The sequence below is a fragment of the Oratosquilla oratoria genome, chromosome 23, assembly GCF_046742065.1.
Source record: "Oratosquilla oratoria isolate Oo_2021 chromosome 23, ASM4674206v1, whole genome shotgun sequence".
Classification (NCBI taxonomy): Eukaryota; Metazoa; Arthropoda; class Malacostraca; order Stomatopoda; family Squillidae; genus Oratosquilla; species Oratosquilla oratoria.
The window spans coordinates 20,862,267-20,887,834 of record NC_134799.1 but is presented as its reverse complement, the minus strand read 5'-3'; the positions used below and the strand labels follow the sequence as shown (position 1 = coordinate 20,887,834).

Sequence of the window (25,568 nt, the reverse complement as noted above, 5' to 3'; positions counted from 1 at the left end):
TGAGGAAACAAAGAAGGTTGTAGAAGAGAAGAAGCGAGCATTCACAGATTGGTTACAAAAGAGGACAGGGGAGTCATATGAGACGTACAAAGAAAAGAAAAGAGAAGTAAAGCAAAAGGTAAAGGAGGCAAAGAGGAGAGCAGATGTGAAATGGGGTAGGAGTATGACAGAAAATTTTGAAAGTAATAAAAAGATGTTTTGGAAAGAAATTAAGAGAGGAAGAGGAGGCGAATCAAGTAGGGAAGAAAAGGTAAAAGGTACAGATGGAGAGTTGATAATGGAAGAAATAGCAGTGAGGGGAAGATGGGCAGAATATTTTAGGGAGTTGCTGAATGTGAAGGAGGATAGGGAAGGAAAGATAGCTGCAGTGGGAAATACGAAGAAAATGAGAGTGATGAGTGAGGAGAATGGAGGAGAAATAAGGAAGGATGAGGTGAAGGCAGTTGTAAAGATGATGAAAGCAGGTAAGGCACCTGGTCTGGATGGATGTCATGCAGAATGTCTGAAAAAGGGAGGTTCAGTGATGGTGGACTGGTTGGTGAGGTTATTTAATGTTTGCTGGAGAGAGGGTAGAGTACCGGAGGACTGGAGTAGTGCCTGTATAGTTCCTCTTTACAAGGGAAAAGGGGACAAGTGTGAATGTAGTAATTTCAGAGGGATTAGCCTGTTGAGTGTAGTAGGGAAGGCTTATGGGAGGATCTTAATTGAGAGGATTAGGAGAGGAACAGAAGGAGTAATTGGTGAGGAACAGTGTGGATTTAGGACGGGTAGAGGTTGTGTAGATCAGATCTTTGTGGTAAGACAGATATGTGAGAAAGCTATAGGAAAGGGGAAGGATGTTTTTTGGGCTTTTATGGATCTGGAAAAGGCTTATGATAGGGTAGACAGAAAGGCACTGTGGGAGGTTATGCAGATTTATGGGATAGGAGGAAAGCTTTTGGGAGCTGTCAAGAGTTTTTATGTGAGTAGTAGAGCATGTGTTAGGATTAGAAATGGAGAGAGTGAGTGGTTTGAAGTAAAGGTGGGACTTCATCAAGGATGCGTTATGTCGCCCTGGCTGTTCAACTTATACATGGATGGGGTGGTGCGAGAGGTGAATGCTAGGGTAGTGAGTCAGGGATTGGAGATGGTTAAAGAAAATGGAGAAAAGTGGGAGGTGAGCCAGCTGTTGTTTGCGGACGACACTGCGCTTGTGGCAGGGTCAGAGGAGGGATTGAGGAAGCTGGTGGCAGAGTTTGGGAGAGTATGTGATAGAAGAAAGCTAAAGATAAATGTGGGTAAAAGTAAGGTGATGAGATGTACAAGGGGTGAAAGTGGCAGTAGACTGGAAGTGAACATTAAGGGAGAGCGACTGGAGGAAGTGGATAGTTTTAGATACTTGGGTGCAAGTGTAGCAGGAAAAGGTGGAGTGAAGGTGGAGGTAGAATGTAGATTGAGAGAAGCGAGTAAATGCCTTGGTGGTTTAAAGAGTGTAATGAGAAATAGACATTTGGGAATGGATGCGAAGAGGAGACTGTATGAAGGAGTGATTGTGCCAACAGCACTGTATGGGGCAGAAACGTGGAACATAAGAGAAGAAGAGAGAAGGAGTTTGAATGTGTTTGAGATGAGGTGTCTGAGAAGTATGGTGGGGGTTAGTAGGCTGGATAGAGTGAGAAATGAGGAGGTAAGGAGGAGAACAGGGGTGAAAAAGGATTTGGGAGATAGGGTTGATGAAAGAATATTAGGATGGTTTGGACACATGGAAAGAATGAGTAAAGAAAGACTAGTAAAAGAGGTATGGAAGGCAGATGTGGAGGGAGTGAACATGAGGGGACGTCCTAGGATGAGGTGGATGGATGGGGTGAAGGGGGCTTTGGGGAAGAGGGGAATGTCTGTTGAGGAAGGAAGGGAGAGGACGGAAGACAGAGGTGAGTGGAGAATGGTTGTATGTGGATGATGTTGTGACTGCATGAGGAGGAGTGGGCGGGGGGGTGGGGGGTGAGGTAGTATGTGCGAGTAAATTTTGACGCAGCCCGAAGGGGTTTTTCCCCGTCCTCGCCTTATATGCAAAGGGGGACGGAGAGGGGGGGTCGCCGATTAAATGAAGCGGCCTTGCTGTGGATGTACTGTGTCTTGCGACACTGCTTCTGACCCAGGGCGGTGGGCAGGGTGCAGGGATGACCCGTCATCCAGGAGGTGCTCAGATGAGAGGAAGGGTGGGAGGGGTGTGGAGTGTATTTAGGGATGAAATGGGTGGGAGTGTTTTTATGCCTTTCCCTTTTTGGCTACCTCCCTTGGAAGGGGGAAAAAGCCTTGGTATATGTATGTATGTACTTCCACTTTTCATTTCATTGCCACATGTGACCCCAAATACTTTACTTTCTACTCCCTTCAGCCTCTCACCCTTCATGCTCACATCAGACTCATCACCCTCATCACTCCCCCTCTATCTTGTCACTTTACTTTTGCCTACATTTATTTTAAATTTTCTTCCTAATATTATTTTTCAATGCTTTATTTTTATAGATTGAGAAACGGGAAAATGACAATTTCTATATTGTGCTTGAGAGGAACTCTGGATCTCCTGGGTATGTGCTCACAAAATATATTAAAAAGGATCAAACTCTACATATGGATAGACTCCATGATGACATCATGAAAGAGTAAGTGCTTTTTATGTTGCACCTTGGTTTTGAAAGTAAAGTAATTATTTCTTCTCGACAGTTGTCATAAATATTTTTTCCATTAGTAAATTAATGATTTTTAATGATAAGTATTTTGACACAGCCCAAAGAGGTTTCTCCCTGTCTTCATTATTTTGTGCATGAGGGGGCGGAGAAGGGGTAGTCACCGATTAAATGAAATGCCCTTGCTGTGGATGTACTGTACTGCATTGCCTCTGACCTGGGCAGTGTGCAGGAGACAGGGATAACCCTTCATCCATGAGTAGCTAAGATGAGAGGGAAACAAGGGTGGTGGAATGGAATGGGTACGTGACTTTGGCTTGGCTACCTCCCAAGTAAGGGGAAGAAGCCCTTGGTATATAGATAGAAGTTAATTATTATATCTTGTGCAAAGTTATTTGCACTTAGCACCTCCATGCAAGTTTCTGTGCCATATGGTCAAAGGTCATTGGTTGTTGGTGTCATTTTCCTGCTTTCAACAAACTCACTGATGTAAGTTTACATTCTTAATGTTGTTGACTACAGCTATGATGCTTAGGCAATTGGCATTGCTACTAGGTTTTCCTGTAATACTGCAATTGAAATTTTCTAGGCTAAGAGAATGGAAGCAATTGAATGTTAAAAAAAGTATTGGAATAAGCTGTGCTGCAGTTGGTTGTGAGCATTGTATGAATGAGTCTTGTGTTTGTGGTATAAAACAAAACCATCAATGATGCTCTGAATTAATACACACCAAATTCACCATCAATTGGGGGCATATGCTAGGGTGCGCGTTGCTTCATTTACTTGCCGGCACCAGTCCCCATGGTCTCTCTGAGCAAACTCTTATGCAGCGACCCTTCCCACTCCAAACAACTCTTGACAGGTTCAGTCAACTTGCCCTGGCCATGAATTCTGTGGGAATCCCCTTTGTCTCCTCCATGAAAGGTTGTCTCTTGTGGAAACAACCTGTGAGTAGGATCAACACCAGGGAAACATGCCACATGCCAATATATCGAGTTGATATTCATGAATTATGCTGGTAACAAGCCTATACTAAGTCTTACAGTCTCTGGTTTGATATGAAGTCATTCCAGGGATACTCCATGATTCTCTGAAGGCACTTAGTATCAAAGACATTGAGAAAATTGCCCATAGTTTAAAAGAAAAAATACTATTATCTTTAAGGATGATATCATGCTAATTAGTTGGAGTTGTAGAGTTGATAAAGGAGAGGTTTAAGGAGAACAGTAGAAATGAGGGATAGTAGAAGCTAAAGGTGTTCAACATTCTTTGAGTAGAGACTAGTCTCTAATCACAAAAGGCTAAGACTGGTCCATATGGAATCACTTGTGCATATACCAAAAAGCTCTGTACTCATCATTAGGGGCATAATGATAATTGTTGCCATGTGTTTCTGTATATTATATCTATATAGCTAAGTCACATTTCTTTTCCCAGCACTAACTTTCAACTTTCTGCTATCACATGGCTTCACAAATTCTGTCACTAACTGCCATGGGCCCTCCTTTGAATCAGCCATAAGTGCAGTGTTATCAGCAAACAACCGGCTCACCTCCCACTTCTCTCCATTCTCTCTAACCATCTCCAATCCTTGAGTTTCACAAAGTGGAAAACCTGCAGCCCCACAACAGCTGTCCCTAGGCCATTCCATGGATCTCTCTTGGAAGAAACTTTGGACTTGTCTGTGTTGTACTGGTGTTGGACTGTTTCTGTGTCACTGACAGAAAGTTGTAGGAGGAAAGGCAGTTGTTATTGGTTGTCAGCTCCCAGTTTGTGAAAAGGTGTAAGGAACACAGTTGAAGTTGAGAGATTTGGGTTCAGTCTGGATACCAAGTGTTAGCTCCTTAGGATTGCACCTCATGATGAAGGTGATGGGTTTGATAGGTTTTGAAAATAGTAGCTCTGCTGTCTTGCAGAACCTCTAGATGCAGGTACATAAACCAGGTACCTTTTATGAAGGTGGCTGTGTCAAAGTATACACCAATCAAAAAACCATTGTTGATTCTCTTTATCTTAGCATCTTGTGGATGAAGTCTTTCCTGTCTCTTGCCTCACTGCTCTGGTTAAAGACAATGCAGTAAGGCACAACATTTCACAGCAGGATCTGATAACTGAAACTGGTTTTCCCTCACCACTTCATTCTGAGAGATGTCTTGGTGAAAATAATGCATTGATTATTTGAAATGAGTATTTTAACCACTGATACAACAAGACAATATTGCTACTAACACAGTATGTCAGTGCCATGTAATGAATGAATTCAGTAAACACACCTCCACATGCGTTGAGTGGAACAGATCTCAAATAGTGGTGTTAAGTTGTGTAGACTACTGCTGAGTTGTGATGTTCCCTAGTCTCACCACAGGGTGACCACTGGTTCTACACTATCTGTTGTGTAGGTTGTGACTAAGGGCTTCCAGAGGTCATCATCTCCTGCGCCCACCATCACACATCATCAGAGGACTGGTGATTGTTAGTTGGAAGGATGAAGTTATTGTTAGAGAAAAATGTGATTGACTGAATATGTTATTGGTCTATTTACCTTATTTTTGCCATGGACTCTCGGATGGGAGTTGAAACCATGATCCCCAGGAAAGGTAGTGACGCAGCATTTGATTTTTCATGAGTGTTTCAGAGTAATGCTTTTATCTTGCCTCCCTCTTTTTAGAAAGGAGACAAGGTAGAAAGGGCTGCAGGACCACAAAATGTGATTCACAATAGGTAGGGAATCCTTAGCACACAGGATGGCTATAAAATAAAAAGTCAGAAGTGTGACATGGAGAAAATGGAACAGGAATGGAAAAAAAAACAAGGAACATGATAAATGAGCCTGAAGTGATTATGAGAATCTGCAGTGGAAGAGAGGAATTTTGAAAAGATTAGTCCATAAATACAAAGTGAACCTAAACTGTTCTGCAGGTTTATCATTGGTAAAATTAGGTAGAAAGAATCTTGTTAATTAAAGTTGTGTATAGAAAAGCATCAACACAGGATAAAGTAATGAAGAAATGTTCATTTTCATTAAAGAAAATTGTAAAGAAGAGAGGTGCAGGCAATGATGTCATGTTGAGAACTAGATTTAGAAGTGAAGGAAGGTGATGGTAAGTAGTATACACCGGGAGGCACATAGCTGTGTGTGAAAGTCATCATTGTACATAATTATGCATGCCAACAACGCAACATGCACTCTATAGGGGATTTCTTGGAAAACCTCATTCCAGCCATGGGGTTCCTCAAGGAGACAGGACTGCTTGGCCAGACAGTCTAAGGAATGACAACAATTATTTGGATGTCAGAAGCCCCAGAGCCTGATGAGATCTCAAAATAGATAACTAGGAGCAAATAACATGGTAGACAAGATTCATAACCTAAGTGTCTACTCATTGGAAGAAGGGATAATACCATAGGACTGGAAAAGAGTTGGCCAATAAGATGACAGCATATCAGCTTTTCATAATCCATTTACCACGGATATGTATTCAGTTTAATGCAACCTTACCTTTCCCTATTCTCTTCATCCAATTACATTTCTTCCATTTTAGCTCAAGTGCCCAGGTGGAGCTGTCTTCCATTTGCTATATGCATACCACCATATGATTATAGTGTTGCGCAGATGTTTTAATTGGAACTTGCTTTACAGTTTGTACATCATGTGAGGTGTAACTCTGCATGTTTGCTTATTAATGGTTCTTAGAAATTATTATTATAATTTATGATTTTTTTCCAGACTTACTGATATTATAAGAGACACTCATGTTCCTGGTATGAAAACTGAAGTGGAGAAAACTAGGTCAGCAGTTCAAATCCATTTAGGAAGTTTATTTGAGGGCTATGGATTTGAAATAACACCAAGTATTCCTGGTAATTTTGGAGATTTTATTTGATCCTATGTTCTTGTAAATAAGGAGATGGTTAAAACCATGTTTTATGTCACCATACCAGTAAGAATTAAGATGGTAGGAATCAGTGTCACATTTTTGTTCAGCTAAGTTTGAAGTGTACTGTGCTCTCCTGTCATTTTACTGTATAGGTCTCATATCATGAGGAATGGGTTGAGAAAATTGTTAGCTAGAATTGAGATTAAACATGTACATGGTGCTGAATACAAGATTTCAGATGAGGTTGAAATGTGAATAATTATTGAGAAAATATAGATGGATGTACTTCATGTGTATGTACCTAGTTGTATTTTACAGGAAGAGAGATATACTCGTAGTGATCCGCTTTTGTATCTTTCTGCATCCAGTTTGTTCTTAAAATCTTGTATAGTTTTAGCACTCACTGTTTCCTCATTCAGTTTTTTCCAGATATCTATCACTGTGGGAAGCTATTCTTTTTCAGATCTCTTCTGTAACTGTTCTTCTTTAGTTTCTTCAAGTGTCCTCTTGTTTTTATTCTGTCCCACTTTAAGTTGTCTCCATCAAGAATTTCCATCCCTTTCATAATTCTGTAAATGGTTATCAAATCACCTCTTTCTCTTCTTTGTTCCAGGGTTGGTAGATTTAGTTTATCCAATCTTTGTTCATATGTCAAATTGCAGTGTTGGTGCCATCTTTGCTGTTGCTCTTTGAATTCTTTCTAGATTTTTTTTTTTTTTTTTTTTTTTTTTTTTTGCATACAGTTTTGGTCTTATCAGTATAACTAGTATTTTCTTAATCATTTCTCCATCCATGTAGTCAAAGGCTACTTTCATTGATCTTAACCCCTTCACTCCGGGCCAAAATCTCGCGGGCAGCATTAGCTGCCAGACGTGCGATGTTGCGTCATAATACTCGCATTATAAAAAATAAAGTTACCGCTGTATTGCTTGTTCTCTTTTACCCGTGAATTTTGATAACCATAGAAAATATGATGAAGCCAGTTTACAGAGTATGGGGGTCATGCAGGTACAACTACAATATATATAATCAAGACGCTGACATCAGCATCCTCGTGTACCCACTTGCTCCTCATGACGCCTCCATGGCGTCATCGTATTGAAGGGGTTAATAAGGTAAAAGTTTCTTCGACTAATTTGATGATATGTTTGTCTGGTGTCATGTCATTTGCTGTGGATGTGCTGTGTCTTGCGACACTGCTTCTGACCCAGGGCAGTGGACAAGGTGCAGGGATGACCCGTCATCCAGGAGGTGCTAAGATAAGAGGGTGGGTGGAGGGGTGTGGAGTGTATTCAGGGATGGAATGGGTGGGAATGATTTTATGCCTTTTCCTTTTTGGCTACCTCCCTTGTAAGGGGGAAAAAAGCCTTGGTATATGTATGAGAGGGAGTGTGGGAGGGGTGTGGAGTGTATGTGGGGATGAAATGGGTGGGAGTGTTTTTATGCCTTTCCCTTTTTGGCTACCTCCCTTGTAAGGGGGAAAAAGCCTTGGTATATGTATGTATGTATGTATGTATATGTATGTACTCTCATGTCCTCTTGTTTTTCCTCTGTCCCTCTTTATTAAGTCCTCTCTATCAAGGCATTCTTTTCCTTTCATAATTCTGTAGACGGTTTGTAGGTCCCCACGTTCTCTTCTTTGTTCCAGGGTCGGCAATTCCAGTTCGGCCAGTCTTTGTTTATATGTCAGGATTGAAAGTGTTGGGGCCATATTTGTCGTTGCTCTTTGTATTCTTTCTAATTTTCTTATACTCTTTTTTTGTACTGGGTGACCATATCAACAATGCATATTCCAGTTTTGGCCTCATCAGTGTTTGTAATATTTTCTTAATCCTTTCCTTATTCAGGTATTTCAAGGCCACCTTTATCGATCTCAACAAATTGTATGTTTCTCCAACTTTTATTTTTTGTTTATCTGGTGACATGTCTTTGGTGATGATTACTCCTAGGTCCCTTTCAGAATTTACTTTCTTCACTTCTTTTTCGGTCAATTTTATACATACATATACCAAGGCTTTTTCCCCCTTACGAGGGAGGTAGCCAAAAAGGAAAAGGCATGAAATCATTCCCACCCATTCCATCCCTGAATACACTCCACACCCCTCCACCCTCCCTCTTATCTTAGCACCTCCTGGATGACGGGTCATCCCTGCACCTCCACCTTCACTCCACCTCCACCTTCACTCCACCTTTTCCTGCCACATTTGCACCCAAGTATCTAAAACTATCCACTTCCTCCAGTTGCTCTCCCTTAATGCTCACTTCCAGTCTACTGCCACTTTCACCCCTTGTACATCTCATCACCTTACTTTTACCCACATTTATCTTTAGCTTTCTTCTATCACATACTCTCCCAATCTCTGCCACCAACTTCCTCAATCCCTCCTCCGATCCTGCCACAAGCGCAGTGTCGTCTGCAAACAACAGCTGGCTCACCTCCCACTTTTCTCCATTTTCTTTAACCATCTCCAATCCCTGACCCACCACCCTTGCATTTACCATGTATAAGTTGAATAGCCAGGGCGACATAACGCATCCTTGATGAAGTCCCACCTTTACTTTGAACCACTCACTCTCTCCATTTCTAATCCTGACACAAGCTCTACTACTCTCATAAAAACCCTTGACAGCTCCCAGAAGCTTTCCTCCTATCCCATATATCTGCATAACCTCCCACAGTGCCTTTCTGTCTACCATATCTTGATTGAGAGGATTAGGAGAGGAACAGAGGGAGTAAGACAGATATGTGATAAAGCTATAGGAAAGGGGAAGGATGTTTTTTGGGCTTTTATGGATCTGGAAAAGGCTTACGATAGGGTAGACAGAAAGGCTCTGTAGGAGGTCTTGCAGATATATGGGATAGGAGGAAAGCTTCTAGGAGCTGTCAAAGAGTTTTTATGAGAGTAGTAGAGCTTGTTTCAGGATTAGAAATGGAGAGAGTGAGTAGTTTGAGGTAAAGGTGGGACTTCGTCAGGGATGTGTTATGTCGCCCTGGGTGTTCAACTTACACATGGATGGGGTAGTGCGAGAGGTAAATGCAAGGGTAGTGGGTCAGGGATTGGAGATGGTTAAAGAAAATGGAGAAAAGTGGGAGGTGAGCCAGCTGTTGTTTGCGGACGACACTGCGCTCGTGGCAGGATCGGAGGAGGGATTGAGGAAGTTGTGACAGAGTTTGGGAGAGTGTGTGATAGAAGAAAGCTGAAGATAAATGTGGGTAAAAGTAAGGTGATGAGATGTTCAAGGGGTGAAAGTAGCAGCAGACTGGAAGTGAGCATTAAGGGAGAGCGACTGGAGGAAGTGGAAAGTTTCAGATACTTGGGTGCAAATGTGGCAGGAAAAGGTGGAGGTAGTGAAGGTGGAGGTAGAATGTAGATTGAGAGAAGCGAGTAAATGTCTTGGTGGATTAAAAAGTGAAATGAGTAATAGACATTTGGGAATGGATGCTAAGAGGAGACTGTATGGATTGATTGTGCCAACAGCACTGTATGGGGCAGAAACATGGAACATAAGAGCAGAAGAGAGGAGTTTGAATGTGTTTGAGATGAGGTGTCTGAGAAGTATGATGGGTGTTACTAGGCTAGATAGAGTGAGAAATGAGGAGGTGAGGAGGAGAACATGGGTGGAAAGGGAGTTAGGAGATAGGGTGGATGAAAGAGTATTAGGATGGTTTGGACACATGGAAAGAATGAGTGAAGAAAGACTAGTAAAAGAGGTATGAAAGGCAGATGTGGAAGGAGTGAACATGAGGGGACGTCCTAGGTTGAGGTGGATGGATAGGGTGAAGGGGGCTTTGGGGAAGAGAGGAATGTTTGGTGAGGAAGGACTGGAGAGGACAGAAGATGGGTGAATGGAGAATGGTTGTATATGGATGATGTTGTGATGCATGAGGTGGAATGGGCGATGGATGGGGGGGTGAGGTAGTATGTGTGAGCAAAATTTGACGCAGCCCGAAGGGATTTCTCCCCATCTTCTCCTTTATGCATGGGGAGACGGAGTGGGGGTCGCCGATTTAATGAAGTGGCGTTGCTGTGGATGTGCTGTGTCTTGCGACACTGCTTCTGACCCAGGGCAGTGGACAAGGTGCAGGGATGACCCGTCATCCAGGAGGTGCTAAGATAAGAGGGAGGGTGGAGGGGTGTGGAGTGTATTTAGGGATGGAATGGGTGGGAATGATTTTATGCCTTTTCCTTTTTGGCTACCTCCCTTGTAAGGGGGAAAAAGCCTTGGTATATATATGTATGTATGTACTTTGTCAAAAGCCTTTTGTAAGTCCAAGAAAGCACAATCTGCCCATCTTCTCTTGTATTATTTCTATGGATCTTGCGTAAAAGCATATCAAGTTTGTGGTACATGATCTTCCACTTCTAAAACCAAATTGTTTAGGATTTAGTATTTTGTTCTCTTCCAAGTGTTTAATCCATTTACTTTTAATAAATTTCACATATATTTGCTGCTGTGCTTGTAAGGTATACAGGTCTATAGTTGGTTGGATTTTCTTTGTCTCATCCTTTGTATATCAGTACAATATTTGTATTTTTCCAAACTTGTGGTACTTTTCCTTCTTTGAGTGAGAAGTCAATCACCTTGTGTATTTTGTCCGTTAGTTCATCTATACATTCTCTCAATATCCAATTTGCAATTCCATCTGGCCCATGTGACTTTCTGACATCAAGGTTTTTTTTTATTTGGTCCCATATTTCTTTCTGTGTCACCATTATTTCTATCATTTTGGAGGATCTTCCTTGCTCTCCTTCCTCCCAAATTTGTGAACTTTCAGTTGTAAATACAGACCTAAAATGCCTGGTCATAACTTCAGCCATTTCTACATCATCTATATATTCTTTATTTCCTGCACGCAGTTTCACTCTTTTGTGTTTGTCTATTAGTTTGTCATTTACATATCTGTAAAACATTTTAGGTTGGTCTTTGCATTTATCTATTATATCTTTTTTGTAGTTTCTTTTTTTCCTCCCTGCATATATCTATATATTTGTTTCTCAGTTTTGATGTATTTGCCTTTTTTTTTTTTTTTGTCTTTTTTCCATCTTTTCCAAGCTTTGTCTTCTATCTCTAGCATCATTACACTTTTTGTTATACCAACACTTTATATAAACCCTTTTTTGTTTCTTCATTGGTACATATTTAACTGTTCCCTCCTTGTATTTTTCTTTTAATATGTTCCATTTCTCTTCCATCTTTGTTTTTTCATTTGAAATTTTTTCCCAGTTAGCATTAAAAAAAAAATCTAATTTTTACAAAGTCTGTTTTGTTGTACATTAATCTTCCATTTCTGTTTCTCATTTCTTCTCACATCATTTTGTTCTTTTAGTTCGAACTCTATTAGTATGTGGTCACTCCTCCCAATTGGTATCTTGTAATTCGTTTTGTCCACGATTTCAGGCTTGGATGTGAATATTGAGTCTAGTCTCAATAGTTCTTCATTGTTTCTATATCTGGTATTTTCCTTGACCCATTGAGTCAATGTATAATCAATGGTCATATCCATTAGAGTGTTGCCCCAGAGTTCCTCCACCTTTTACTGTCATTTCCCAATTTATTTTCTTTGTGTTAAAGTCGCCCATAATTACTGTTTCCTCCATCTGTCAGTAACTTAGATAATGTATTCTTTGTGTCGTCCAGTAATTTGGAATGATCACTATCAGACCAAGCCTGTGTTTTTGGGGGCACATATACTAATATAAATTTTCTACTTTTCATATTACTATTCACAACTTTAATCATAATCATTTCCACATTATCTTTTCCTTCTATTATCTTTGTCACATTAAGCCTTTTCTAGTCAATAACATGACTCCTACTCCCTTTCTGTATGTTTATCAAATTTATATAAGCAACATTCTTGGAATCCTGTCTGACTCTAATTATTGTATCTAGATTAAAATTCATGTATGGTTCCAAGTTGGGCAGTATCACCTTGTTCCTTAATTATCATACTTAGATTTAAGTTTGTGTGGAGCTTGGACCATATCACCAAGACTACTCCAAGATTTTATTGATCTGTGTGGTAATTTCTTCACATCCTTTAGATACATAATCTTTTTCAATTTGTTCCCATGAAGCCCTCTCATTCTGAATCGAGATCTTATCTGTTAGTGTAGTCCACCTCTTCAGTGACCTGAATACTGCAATCAAGTCAATCTTCAGTCCTTCTGTGTTGGAAAGTCTAATGCTTTAAACCTTTCCTAGTATGGCTAAGAACTTGTTAGGTTGTTCCTCTTTATATCTTCTCAATCTTGCTTATATCTTCCTTCTTTGTGGAGACTATAACACTGACACATATGTCTTGGATGGATCAAGGTCTCTGTGATTTTTTTTATTCATCTCTCCATCAGCATAATGAAAAGCCATCTTAATGTTCTGCAGCAATCTATACATTTCTTCCCACAATCTTAGATGTTTTTGTCAGGTGATGGTTGCCTGTTATCAAAACTCTTGGATCATCCTTTACAGCAGGGCTTGATAGCTGAAGCAGGTTTACCTTCACTGCCTCTTGAGTGAATGTAAAGTGTCATGATAATTATGTATCTGGGGATGGACCCAAAGAAAAAACAATATGAAAGGGTGATTGTGCTCATGACATTATATGGAGCAAAGACTTGGAATATAAGAAAGGCTGAAAGGATAATTAGAAATGTGTTTCAGTAGTGAGGTGGGTGCTACGGAAATGGATCAATCAGTTGTTCAATTATTGCCTTGAGTTTCACTAAATTTGAAACCCACAACCCCACAGTGACTGGCAACAGTCCTTTGAACCGCCTACAAATATCTCTAAGAAGAAACTGGACTGCTGTACGTGTTATATCAGTTTGGGACTGATCATATCACTGGCTGAAAGTAGTAATGATGAGCAGTCATAGGGTGTCAGCTTTTCATGGGTGGAAAAGTGTAAAATACAGTTAAATACAGTTGAAGTTAATAGGAAGATCTTGGGTCCAGTCTCGAGACAGTGTCAGCCCATGAGGGCTGATGGAGGTGAGTGGGTTGATGGGTTTTGAAATAGACAGCTTTGTTGTCTATCTTGCTGGACCACCATGTGCAGTTACCTGTTGTTAGTTGCACGAAGGGAATGACATACTGAAGTGAGGAGGAGAATAGGAGGGGAAAGGGAGCTGGAAGATAGGACTGATGAATACTGGTATAGATTTGTCATATGGAAAAAATGAGTGATGAAAGATAAGCAAAAAGAGTGGAAAGCTGAGGTGAATGGAGCAAACTTGAGGGGAAGACTGAGAATTAAATGGATGGCTGGGGTGAAAGGAATCATGGGTAAAAGGGGAGTGTCTGTTGAGCAGGGAAGGGAGAAGTCAAGAAATAAGTGTGAGTGGAGAATGGTTGTGAATGGACAATAAAGTGATGCAGCCCAAAGGGATTTATACTCCTGTTTACGCATGAAGGGTCAAGGAAGGAGGGCTGCCATGCAAATGAAGCAGTGGGGGTAAACCAGTTTAGGCTGTTGGGCCCTGCTCTTGCTGTGCTGTTTTGCCATATTGCTTCATGGGCAGGGGACATGGATGGCCCTTCATCCACAAGGATCTAAGATAAAAAGAAGACAAATAGATGTAGGATGGATAGGGCTGGGTAGCTTTGGCTGGCTATCTCCTTTAAGAGGGGAAAGCAGCCTTTTGGTATATAAATAGCTTCATGACATGGTTAGACTACATAGTTTCTGCTTAGTTGAAACTAAGTAGATTCATTACCTGTGCTAACACAGAATTAATGTTTCAGTGACTTCACTGATTTGGAAAGATTGTCCTGCCCTTGTTGCAATTGGAAAGCTTCCTAAGCTTGTGCAAAAGGTTATTCGTTATATGAAAGAAAAGGAAGACTTGCATCTTTTTGTGTCCCTTCTGTTCAAAGTGGATCCCAGCAAATATGAAGAAACTGTTAAGAATATGGTTTACAATTCTGTAGAGGCAGAATTTTTCTCTGAGAATGGTGAGTTAAAATTGTACAGGTAAGTGCACTAAAGTTGACTAAAGATATTCAGAACTGGTGGGTATATGATGTAATTATAATTTATGGCAATGGGTTCTGATGTATATGTAGTGGGTGTGTGCTTTCACTCATCCACCCCTTATAAGGGGGAAGGGCCTTTGGTATTTGTATAATTGATTGTTGTCTGGAGTTTCTACCCATAGCTATATGACAAGAGGCCTCTTCTCCTGTATTAGGGAGGTAGCCAGCCCCAAGGTATGCACTTATCGCATTCCTGTCCACCACTGTGTCTCCCTTTTATCTTGGGGATGAAGGGTCACCCCTGCCCTCCACCCATTGCCGGGTCAGAAACAATGTAGAAAGACACAGCACATCCATAACAGAGTCAGCCACTTCATTTACATGGTGACCCTCCCTCCTTGTCTTCTTGTGTGAAAATAAAGAAAATGAGAAGTCCCTCCAGGTTGTGTCAATTTATAGTCCATTCACAATCAATCTCCACTGGCACCAATCTCTTGCCTTCTCCTTTACCTGCTTAAACAAACATCCGTATCATTTATGCTCTTCCCCTAAAGTTCACTCCATCCACCTCTACCCTCCACATTCTTTGCAAGTCTTTCTTTGGTCCTTCTTTTCATGTGCCCAAACCATCCCAGTATTCTTCCTTCTACCCTGTCTGCCATCTCCCTTTCCACCCCTCTCCTCACCTCTTCATTTCTCACTCCATCCCTAAAACACCCACCAGACCCAACCACAAGTGATGTCAATAGTAAATGAACACGAACAGGCTCTCCTCCCTCTACTCTCCCTAATAATTTCCAGTTCTCTGCTCATCACCCTCATGTTTAATTTTGTAACAAATCCATGTACACATTGAACTGCTTTGGTGGCATAACACAACTTTGGGGGTGCAGTCCCACTTTCACCATAGACCACTCACTCTCAGCACTGTTAACCCTAATACAAGCTTACTACTCATGTAAATGCTTTTGACAGCTCTTAACAGCTTTCTTCCTGTACCATCTGCAATACTTCCCACAATACCTTCCTATCTATTCCCTCATAAGCCTTTTCTAAATTCAATAAGGCCCATGAGTGAAGAAAGACTAGTAAAAGAGGTGTGGAAGGCAGATATGGAGGGAGTGAACATGAAGGGACGTCCTAGGATGAGGTGAATGGATGGGGTGAAGGGGGCTTTGGGGAAGAGGGGAATGTCTGTTGAGGAAGGACAGGAGAGAACAGAAGACAGGGGTGAATGGAGAATGGTTGTATATGGATGATGATGTGATGCATGAGGTGGAATGGGCGGGGGGATGGGGGGTGAGGTAGTATGTGTGAGCAAATTTTGACGCAGCCCAAAGGGATTTCTCCCCGTCTTTTCCTTATGCATGAGGGGACGGAGAGGGGGGTCGCTGATTTAATGAAGCGGCCTTGCTGTGGATGTGCTGTGTCTTGCGACACTGCTTCTGACCCAGGGCAGTGGACAAGGTGCAGGGATGACCCGTCATCCAGGAGGTGCTAAGATAAGAGGGAGGGTGGAGGGGTGTGGAGTGTATTCAGGGATGGAATGGGTGGGAATGATTTTATGCCTTTTCCTTTTTGGCTACCTCCCTTGTAAGGGGGAAAAAGCCTTGGTATATGTATGTATGTATTAAGGCCCAAAAATACATCATTACTTTTTCAAAAAAATTTCTGGTATCTGCCTTCTCACAAACTATGTATGTAGTTGTATTTACCTAGTTGTATTTTACGGGATGGGGAGCTATGCTCGTGATGTCCTGTCTTCATATCTCATTTTATCTAAACTATTTTTAAATCTTAGGATGGTTTTAAATTTTAGGATGGTTTGGACACATGGAAAGAATGAGTGAAAAAAGACTAGTAAAGGAGGTATGGAAGGCAGATGTGGAGGAAATAAACATGAGGGGACGTCCTAGGATGAGATGGATGGATGTGGTGAAGGGGGCTTTGGGGAAGAGGGGAATGTCTGTTGAGGAAGGACGGGAGAGGACAGAAGACAGGGGTGAATGGAGAATGGTTGTATATGGAAAATGTTGTGATGCATGAGGTGGAATGGAGGGGGGAATGGGGGGGTGAGGTAGTGTGTGTGAGCAAAAATTTTTGACAGAGCCCGAAGGGATTTCTCCCCGTCCTCTCCTTTATATGGGGGGACGGAGAGGGGGGGTCGCCGATTTAATGAAGCGGCCTTGCTGTGGACAAGGTGCAGGGATGACCCGTCATCTAGGAGGTGCTAAGATGGGAGGGAGGGTGGAGGGGTGTGGAGTGTTTTTGGGGATGGAATGGGTGGGAATGATTTTATGCCTTTTCCTTTTTGGATACCTCCCTTGTAAGGGGGAAAAAGCCTTGGTATATGTATGTATGTATGTATTTTTAAATTCATGTATTGTCTTTGCACACACCACTTTCTCATCTAACTCGTTCCAACTGTCTATTACTCTGTGAGGAAAGCTGTTCTTTTTCAGATCTCTTCTATAGCTGTCTTTCTTGATTATCTTTCCATGTCCTCTTGTATTTCTATCATCCCATTTTATCAGATTCTCTCTATCAATAATTTCTATGCCTTTCATGATTCTGTAAATAGCTATCACATCTCCTCTCTCTTCTTTGCTCTAGTGTCTGTAGTTCAAGTTTTGCTAGTCTCTCTTCATATGATAGTTTTGAGAGTGTTGGTGCCAATTTTGTAATTGCTCTTTGTATTCTTTCAAGTTTTTTTTATACATTTTTTTGTACTTGGTGACCACATCGTTGCTGCATATTGCAATCTTGGTCTTATCAGAGTGATTAGAATTTTCTTCATTTCTTCATCCAGGTATGTAAATGCCACTTTGATTGTTCTTATTAAGTTATAAGTTTCTCCAAAAATCTTATTTATATGTTTCTCAGGTGACGTATTATTCATAACAATGACTCCCAGGTCCTTCTCATTTTCTACTTTTTTTTATTCCTTCTTCTCCCAATTTATATGCTCCTGTTATTCTGTTTTTGCTTTTTCCAAATTCCATTATACTACACTTTTTAGTGTTGAACTCCATCTCCCACTTCCTACTCCATTCCCATACTTTATTGAGATCACTCTGTAGTGACTCACAATCTTCTCCCGTGTTCACTTATTTTTTAATAGTTTTGCATCATCTGCAAAGAAGCTCATATAACTTTCAATTTCTTCATCCATATCATTAATATATATATAGCAAACATTATTGGGGCCAGAACTGTTGCTTGTGGAACACCGCTTATTACGTCATCCCAATTTGAGTGTTTGTCTCTTATCACTACTCTCATTTTTCTTTCTTGCAAAAAGTCTTCCATCCATTTAAGCAGTTTGCCCTGTATTCCTCCTTCAGTTTCTAATTTCTTAAGCAACTTCTTATGTGGTACTTTGTCAAAAGCTTTTTTTTAGGTCTAGAAATGCACAATCAGCCCATCCATCTCTTTCTTGTATTATATCTATTAGCCTTGAATAGAAACATATTATATTGGTGATGCATGATCGTCCTTGTCTGAATCCAAATTGCCTTGGATTTAGCACGCTGTTTTTTTTCTAAATATTTTACCCATCTACTTTTGATAATTCTTTCACAAATTTTTGCTATTGTACTTGTTAGAGAGACTGGTCTATAGTTTGTAGGGTCTTCTTTATTTCCCCCTTTATATATAGGTACTATATTTGCTTTTTTCCAATCTTCTGGAACTTTTCCTTCTTTCACGGAACTATTTATTATGCTATGTATTTTGTCTGCCAGTTCATTCCTGCATTCTTTCAAAATCCAGTTTGCTATTTCATCTGGTCCATGCGATTTTCTAACATCAAGATTACTCAAGTGTTTCATTATTTCGTTCTTTGTTACTTCTATCTCTCTCATAGGGGGGACTTTCTCTTTCCATTTGATCTCTTCCGGTTGTATGTTCTCCCTTGTAAACACTGATTTAAAATGCTTGTTCATAATTTCCGCCATTTCTATTTCCTCTGTGAATTCAACTCCTTGTCTTAATTTCTCCAAATCTTGTTTGTTTTTCAGTTTGTTGTTTACAAATCTGTAAAATAGTTTTGGTTGATCTTTACATTTTTCTATGACATCTTTTTCATATTTTCTCTTTTCCTCTCTGCATGCTTGTACATATTCATTTCTATAACAAGTATATATTTTCCATTTTTCAGGTCTTTTGTATTTCTTCATTTTGGTCCAAGCTTAATCTCTTTTGTCTTTTAACTCCTTACAACTTTTGTTGTACCAGCACTTTACATATTCTTTTTCTTGTTTTTGTCTTGGGACATACTTTTCCACTTTTTTTAGATTTTTGTCAAAATATTCCATTTCTCTTCTACTGTTGTATCTTCTTTGTGTATTCTTTCCCAGTTTTAATTTTGAAAGACTTCTCTTATTTTATCAAAATTTGTTTTTTCATACATCAATCTTCCTTTTTTATATTGTTCATTTCTTTTCATGTATTTTTCCTCATTTAGTTCTAGTTCTATCAATATGTGGTCACTTTTACTTATTGGTGCCTGGTATTCTATCTTTTCCACTATTTCGGGTTCTTATGTGATTATTAGGTCTAGTCTCGATGGTTTTTCTTCATTTCTATACCTAGTGTTCTTTTGAATCCATTGTGTCATTGTGTGGTCAATAATCATCTCAAGAAGAACATTTCCCCATGAGTCTTCTCCACCCTTTACTGTCATCTCTTCCCAGCAGACTTCTTTGCAATTAAAGTTGCCCATCATAACTATTCTTCCTCCATCTTCCATTATCTTATTTAATGTTATTCTTGTGTATTCTAATATACTTTTATGTTCACTCTCTTCCCACGAGGCTGTTTTTGGGGGCACATAGTTTATTACAAACTTTCTGCTCTTCTTATCTCTGTCTTCTACTTCTATCATTATCTCAATTCTTTCCATATGTGACACTATTCACGTTTATATCCTTCTTAGCCAGGAACATAACTCCACCCCCTTGTTTATAGGCATTGTGTCCTATGCTGTTGGGTGGTAGTGGACCTTTTAATTTTGTCCCTACAATTCCCATTATGTCCGGTTCTTTTTCCTTCAGATACTCGTTCAGTTCATTCAGTCCTGTTGTTAATCCATCTATATTTGTATAGGACACTCTTAACTTTGTTATTTCCATTGTATTTTCTGTTTTTTTGTTTCTCTCTGTTATGGTCCATTTCCTCAATTTCATATTCACTACTCTCCAATAGAATTCTTCTTTTTCTGACTGTTCTGTTCTCGTTTTTTTCTTTAGCTTCTTGCCTTTTCATTTTTTCTTCCTCTCTTTCCTCTTTATTCATTTCTCTTTTTATCCATACCTTTTTATATTGTTCACTTGCTGCTAGTTTCCCTGTTTTTGCTAAGATATTCCCTGCTGTTGTTTGTGACCTGAATTTAATCTTAATTGGTCTGGTCTTATCTGTAACATATTTTCCGAGCCTAAACATCTCTTCAATTTGTCTCATGATTTCAGGTTCATCTTCCTGAACTAATTCTAGTAAACTGTTTCTGTTAACTTTTTCTTTTTCCTCTTAAATTCTTGTGGTTCTATTTTGGTTAAATTTCTCTTCCATTCCTAATATAATTATACATTTCTTTTTGTCTGCTAAGTCTCTTACTATATTCTCCTTCTGTCTCATCACTTTAATAACTGAGTCTTCAGTTTGTTCTTTCATTTGTAGTTTAATTATATCAGTAAATGCAACTCTACTGTTTTCTTGGATTTTTTTCCAGCCCTGTGCTTCCTTTGCTATGGCCTCTTTTTTGTATTTGTTATTCCTCTTTAATTCCTTATTCTCTTTTTTGACTTCTTTTAACTGTCTTTTTAATTCTTCTATTTCCTTAGTTAAGTTTTTGTTCGCCTTCTCTAGTTCTTCCAATCTTTCAACTCTTTGTGCAATCTTGGCTACACTACCGAACCTGTTTTCCCAATACTCGGTCATCTTATCAAATTTCTCCTCTAGTCTTGCCAATCGGGGGAGGTTGGTATCCCCCCCCACCCTCTTTAAGTCCCTGGAAACTATTATCATCACCTTCCACTGTGCTGTTCTTATCTATACTTCTAATCTTTACATTTTTGTTGATCCCGTCATCACCAAAGTCAACGTCATCAGTCCGCCTTTTGTTTACAAGACGCCTGGCCTCCTGGACCATGTCCCCCTCTTCCTCATTTCCTTCCATTTCCCTCAATAATCCCTCCCTTTTTCTTTCCCTATCACCCCCCCACTACACCACGAGCTCTCCCCTTCCCTATAAATACAATAAGGCACTTCCTGGACGTTGAGATCCACGTAGATTTCCCTCTTCGGAACTCTAGTTCTCGCCATCCATTCGACGAAAGGGTGTGTATGTGTGTGTGTATATATATATATATATATATATATAATATATATATATATATATATATATATATATTACAATATCACAGACAATATCACAGAATGGACAGGGAAGAACATTGCAGAGACCCAGGCCCTTGCCCACGACCGTGAAAGCTGGAGGTCACTGGTGAATTGTTCATAGATGCAGTGCCCCCACGACCCCGGGTGATTACGGGATTCGTGATTGTGATATATATATATATATATATATATATATCTATATATATATATATATATATATATATATATCTATATATCTATCTATCTATCTATCTATCTATCTATCTATATATATATATATATATATATATGGGTTATTATCAAAAGAGTGACAAATCTAAAGAGTGACATGACAAAAGAGTGACAAAATATATGGAAATTCAAAGGAGTGACAAATCAAAAGAGTGACAAAAAATACGGAAATTCAAAAGAGTGACAAACAAAAGAGTGACAAAAAATTAGAGAAATTCAAAAGAGTGACATGACAAAAGATTGACTAAAAATACGGAAATTCAAAGTCTACCTCTCTTACAGGACATAGGGGCACAGTTTTCCGTAGATTAGTTGTTGTTGTTAATATAATTAATTCTATATATATGTATGTGTTTGAGCTGTATGTAAATAGATAGATAGCGAGCGAGTGAGAGAGACACACACACACATACACACACACACACACATACACACATAAATTTTCAATCTGCCATTTATTTGTGTAATAAACGCCAAACATCTGTTAAATTAAGTACAGTAGGTACGAATGTAAAGAAGTTTAGCAAAACCACGTAGGAAGAAAGAACCATCAACGTGACATATTTGTTAAGTTGTGCTCCATGTGAGGCTGAAGTGGTGTACAAGTATTTTGGAGGTACATTTGTTTTGGGAAGATCAATTGCTGCAAGGAGAAGAGGACGACCAGGAAGACTCACACAGCGTCACCCACCAAGATTTCCTCCATCTATATGGAGTATTCATCATCTACAGGAATACAATCTGCCAAGAACAAATAATAACTTGGAAGCCTGGCACAGAAGGTTTGAAACGGTGGTAGAAAGTTACTACATAGGAGTATTTTTAATGATTAAGGAGTTTTTAAAAGAAGAACATCGAACACAACAAGAAGCGGAGCGAATAATTGCTGGGAGTAACCAACAAAAAAAGAAAAAAGAACAAATCCAAAGGGAACAGCGACTTGCTACTGTTATAGCTAGATATGGAACTGCCTCTCTTGATGATTACCTTAGGGGCATTGCATACAACCTTCATTTGGATGCAGCCAATGTCGATGAGCCTAATATTAGTGATGGCGATGTTACTAGTGATGAAAATTAAAGATTAAACATTATTTTACCCTTTTTAATTAATTTTTATGTTCAACTAATAAAATTTTCAACTGTTTTAAAAATATTTGTTTAATGTTATTGCAGTTTCTGAATGTTTTTATGGCATGTTCAATTTTTATGTTCAATTAATAAAAATTTTCTACTGTTTTGAAAATATTTTTTTTTAATGTTATTACAGTTACTGAATTTTTTTATGGCATGTTCAATAAATAAAATTTTGCCTTATCTGAAGCACTCGTCTGAATTGTCACTCTTTTGATTTTTATTTAATTGTCACTCTTTTGATTTGTCACTCTTTTAATCACTATTTTAAGAGTGTCACTCTTTTGATTTGTCACTCTTTTAATCACTATTTTAAGAGTGACAAATTATGTCACTCTTTTGGTTTGTCACTCTTTTGAACGGATCCCATATATATATATATATATATATATATAACGTAGAAACCACTGTTGGAGTAGAAAAGACTGGAAACGGGGAATCTATATATTTCAATTGCAAACTGCAATCCTCTTCAGTAGATACAATTAAGAGAGAGCGTGCTGCTTAAGTAGCACCCTTAACAAAAGAAAGGGGAACATGGGAAGAGGTCTCTACCCTCGGCTCACTCTGTATGTGAGGTCAGGAGGCAAATGTATATATATATATATATATATATATATATATATATATATATATATATATATATACACACACACTCATGCCTCGATTTAACGGATTAAAAGGGGGGAACACCGGTCCGATATACTCGATTGTCCGAAGTTTCTGATACTACTGTATTTCAACGATTACGTTACGAAAAAATGAGGAATGAATACTGTACGGTACTTTTACTTAAGCACACTATCAAATCTGTTAGTGTAAATACAGTAAACTTCCACTTATCCGATCTCCAAGGGGGATTAGAAATGTCCGATTAACCGAAGTGTTCGGTTAATCCGACTTTATATGTTTCGTTCCCGTAGAGTTTTATGCGGTAATGTCAGCTGCAATATTCGTACCTGTAAGCTTAACATACACATGGAAATGCTTATAATAGTTAATAAACATATTCTATAGAGTACACAGAGGAAATGTTTAAGGAGAGCTTGTGATACTGTATCGTCACCGAGAGGACTCGCAAATGTATGTACCGCTAAACAGCCAATCAGGTGTAAACATGGAGTGTGCTGCCACCGTGTGAGCACTTGGTGAAGCTTGCGGGTGGCGCGGTGGTGGCGGAAGAGGCGGCGGGGTGTTTGAATGTTCGGTTGAGATCCAAATACGTTCGGTTGAAGCGATGGCTACCGTATTGAGAAAATGTTCGGTTAATGCGATTATTCGGTAAAAATGCGTTCAGATAAGCGTGAGTTTACTGTACCTGGGATCTGGCCCAAAATTTTCACCCCAAGAGTACCAAGTCCAAAACTGTTGAATTATTTCACACACAAAACAGGGCCAAAAAGGTCGAAAAACACGGACCAAACAGCTCCACGTGTTCCGGCACAGTTGTAAACAAAGCGACCATAGGTCGTCTGGCGGTCAACTGCGGAAACATCGGAAGATATCAAATCGTACTTCTACGGTTCTAACTGCCTCCTGATAACCATAGGAGGCAGTTAGAACCGTAGAAGTACGATTTGATATCTTCCTTGGCCGACCAGAGCGATGCTTTTGAGTAGGAATGATGTCACTTCCTTCGTCTCGAAATTTCTTGGTCCACTTTTGCACTTGACGCACTCCAATTCCCACACGAGTAGCAATATCTTTACACTTATAACCCTCCTTATAGAGGGTTATGATTGTAACAACTGTGTCTCTTTCCAGCTCTTTACCACTTCCCATTACGGAGATATCAAGGCACAAAAACAGAGACCACCGCAAAAAAAAGACTACTCTCCGTGAGAGATGGTTAGAAAGTGACTCCATGTGGCATCGAGTGTGCCTAAACAGAGTTGCCAAATAGTGTGTATTGTCTCGGCTAAATACGGGTACAAACGCTAGCATTGAAAATTAGTGAAAAGTTTGGGTGGAAAGTTGTATTTTTCGCATGTTTTGAGTTTAGGGGAAAGTTGGGACGCCTATAATTTTGCGCCCAAACTTTTCACGGCCACTGTGTGTATATATATATATATATATATATATATATATATATATATATATATATATATATATATATATACATACATATATATATATAATATATACATACATACATATACCAAGGCTTTTTCCCCCTTACAAGGGAGGTATCCAAAAAGGAAAAGGCATAAAATCATTCCCACCCATTCCATCCCATTCCATCCCTGAATACACTCCACACTCCATCCTCCATCTTATCTTCGCACCTCCTGGATGACGGGTCATCCCTGCACCTTGTCCACTGCCCTGGGTCAGAAGCAGTGTCGCAGGACACAGCACATTCACAGCAAGGCCGCTTCATTAAAAGCGGTGACCCCCCCTCTCCGTCCCCCCATTGCATAAAAGGAGAAGATGGGGGAGAAATCCCTTCGGGCTGCATCAAATTTTGCTCACACATACTACCTCACCCCCCATCCCCCCCACCCATTCCACCTCATGCATCACATCATCCATATACAACCATTCTCCATTCACCCGTCTTCTGTCCTCAACAGACATTTCCCTCTTCCCCAAAGCCCCTTTCACCCCATCCATCCACTTCATCCTAGGATGTCCCTTTATGTTCACTCCCTGCACATCTGCCTTCCATACCTCTTTTACTAGTCTTTCTTCATTCATTCTTTCCATGTGTCCAAACCATCCTAATACTCTTTCATCAACCCTATCTCCCAACTCCCTTTCCATCCCTGTTCTACTCCTCACCACCTCATTTCTCACTCTATCTAGCCTAGTAACCCCCATCATACTTCTTAGACACCTCATCTCAAACACATTCAAACTCCTTCTCTCTTCCTCTCTTATGTTCCATGTTTCTGCCCCATACAGTGCTGTTGGCACAATCACTCCTTCATATAGTCACCTCTTAGCATCCATTCCCAAATGTCTATTCCTCATTACACTCTTTAATCCACAAAGGCATTTACTCGCTTCTCTCAATATACATTCTACCTCCACACCATCTTTTCCTGCCACATTTGCACCCAAGTGTCTAAAACTATCCACTTCCTCCAGTTGCTCTCCCTTAATGCTCACTTCCAGTCTACTGCCACTTTCAACCCTTGCACATCTCATCACCTTACTTTTACCCACATTTATCTTTAGCTTTCTTCTACCACATACTTCCAAACTCTGTCACCAACTTCCTCAATCCCTCCTCCGATCCTGCCACAAGCGCAGTGTCATCCACAAACAACAGCTGGCTCACC

The 25,568-nt window shown here is 39.8% G+C and overlaps 1 protein-coding gene across 2 annotated transcripts in view; it reads left to right on the top strand.

The window, feature by feature from the left end:
- The window catches only part of LOC143038012 (uncharacterized), a 62,686-nt gene that overhangs the window by 30,742 nt on the left and 6,376 nt on the right, over window positions 1-25,568 (top strand). The window contains exons 4-6 of one of the 2 annotated variants that reach the window (XM_076206843.1): window positions 2,509-2,645; window positions 6,397-6,530; window positions 14,294-14,503. In XM_076206843.1, coding sequence (XP_076062958.1) covers window positions 2,509-2,645; window positions 6,397-6,530; window positions 14,294-14,503 — 481 coding nt within the window. The remainder of the gene's footprint in view (window positions 1-2,508; window positions 2,646-6,396; window positions 6,531-14,293; window positions 14,504-25,568) is intronic. The other variant, XM_076206844.1, reaches the window with a different exon arrangement.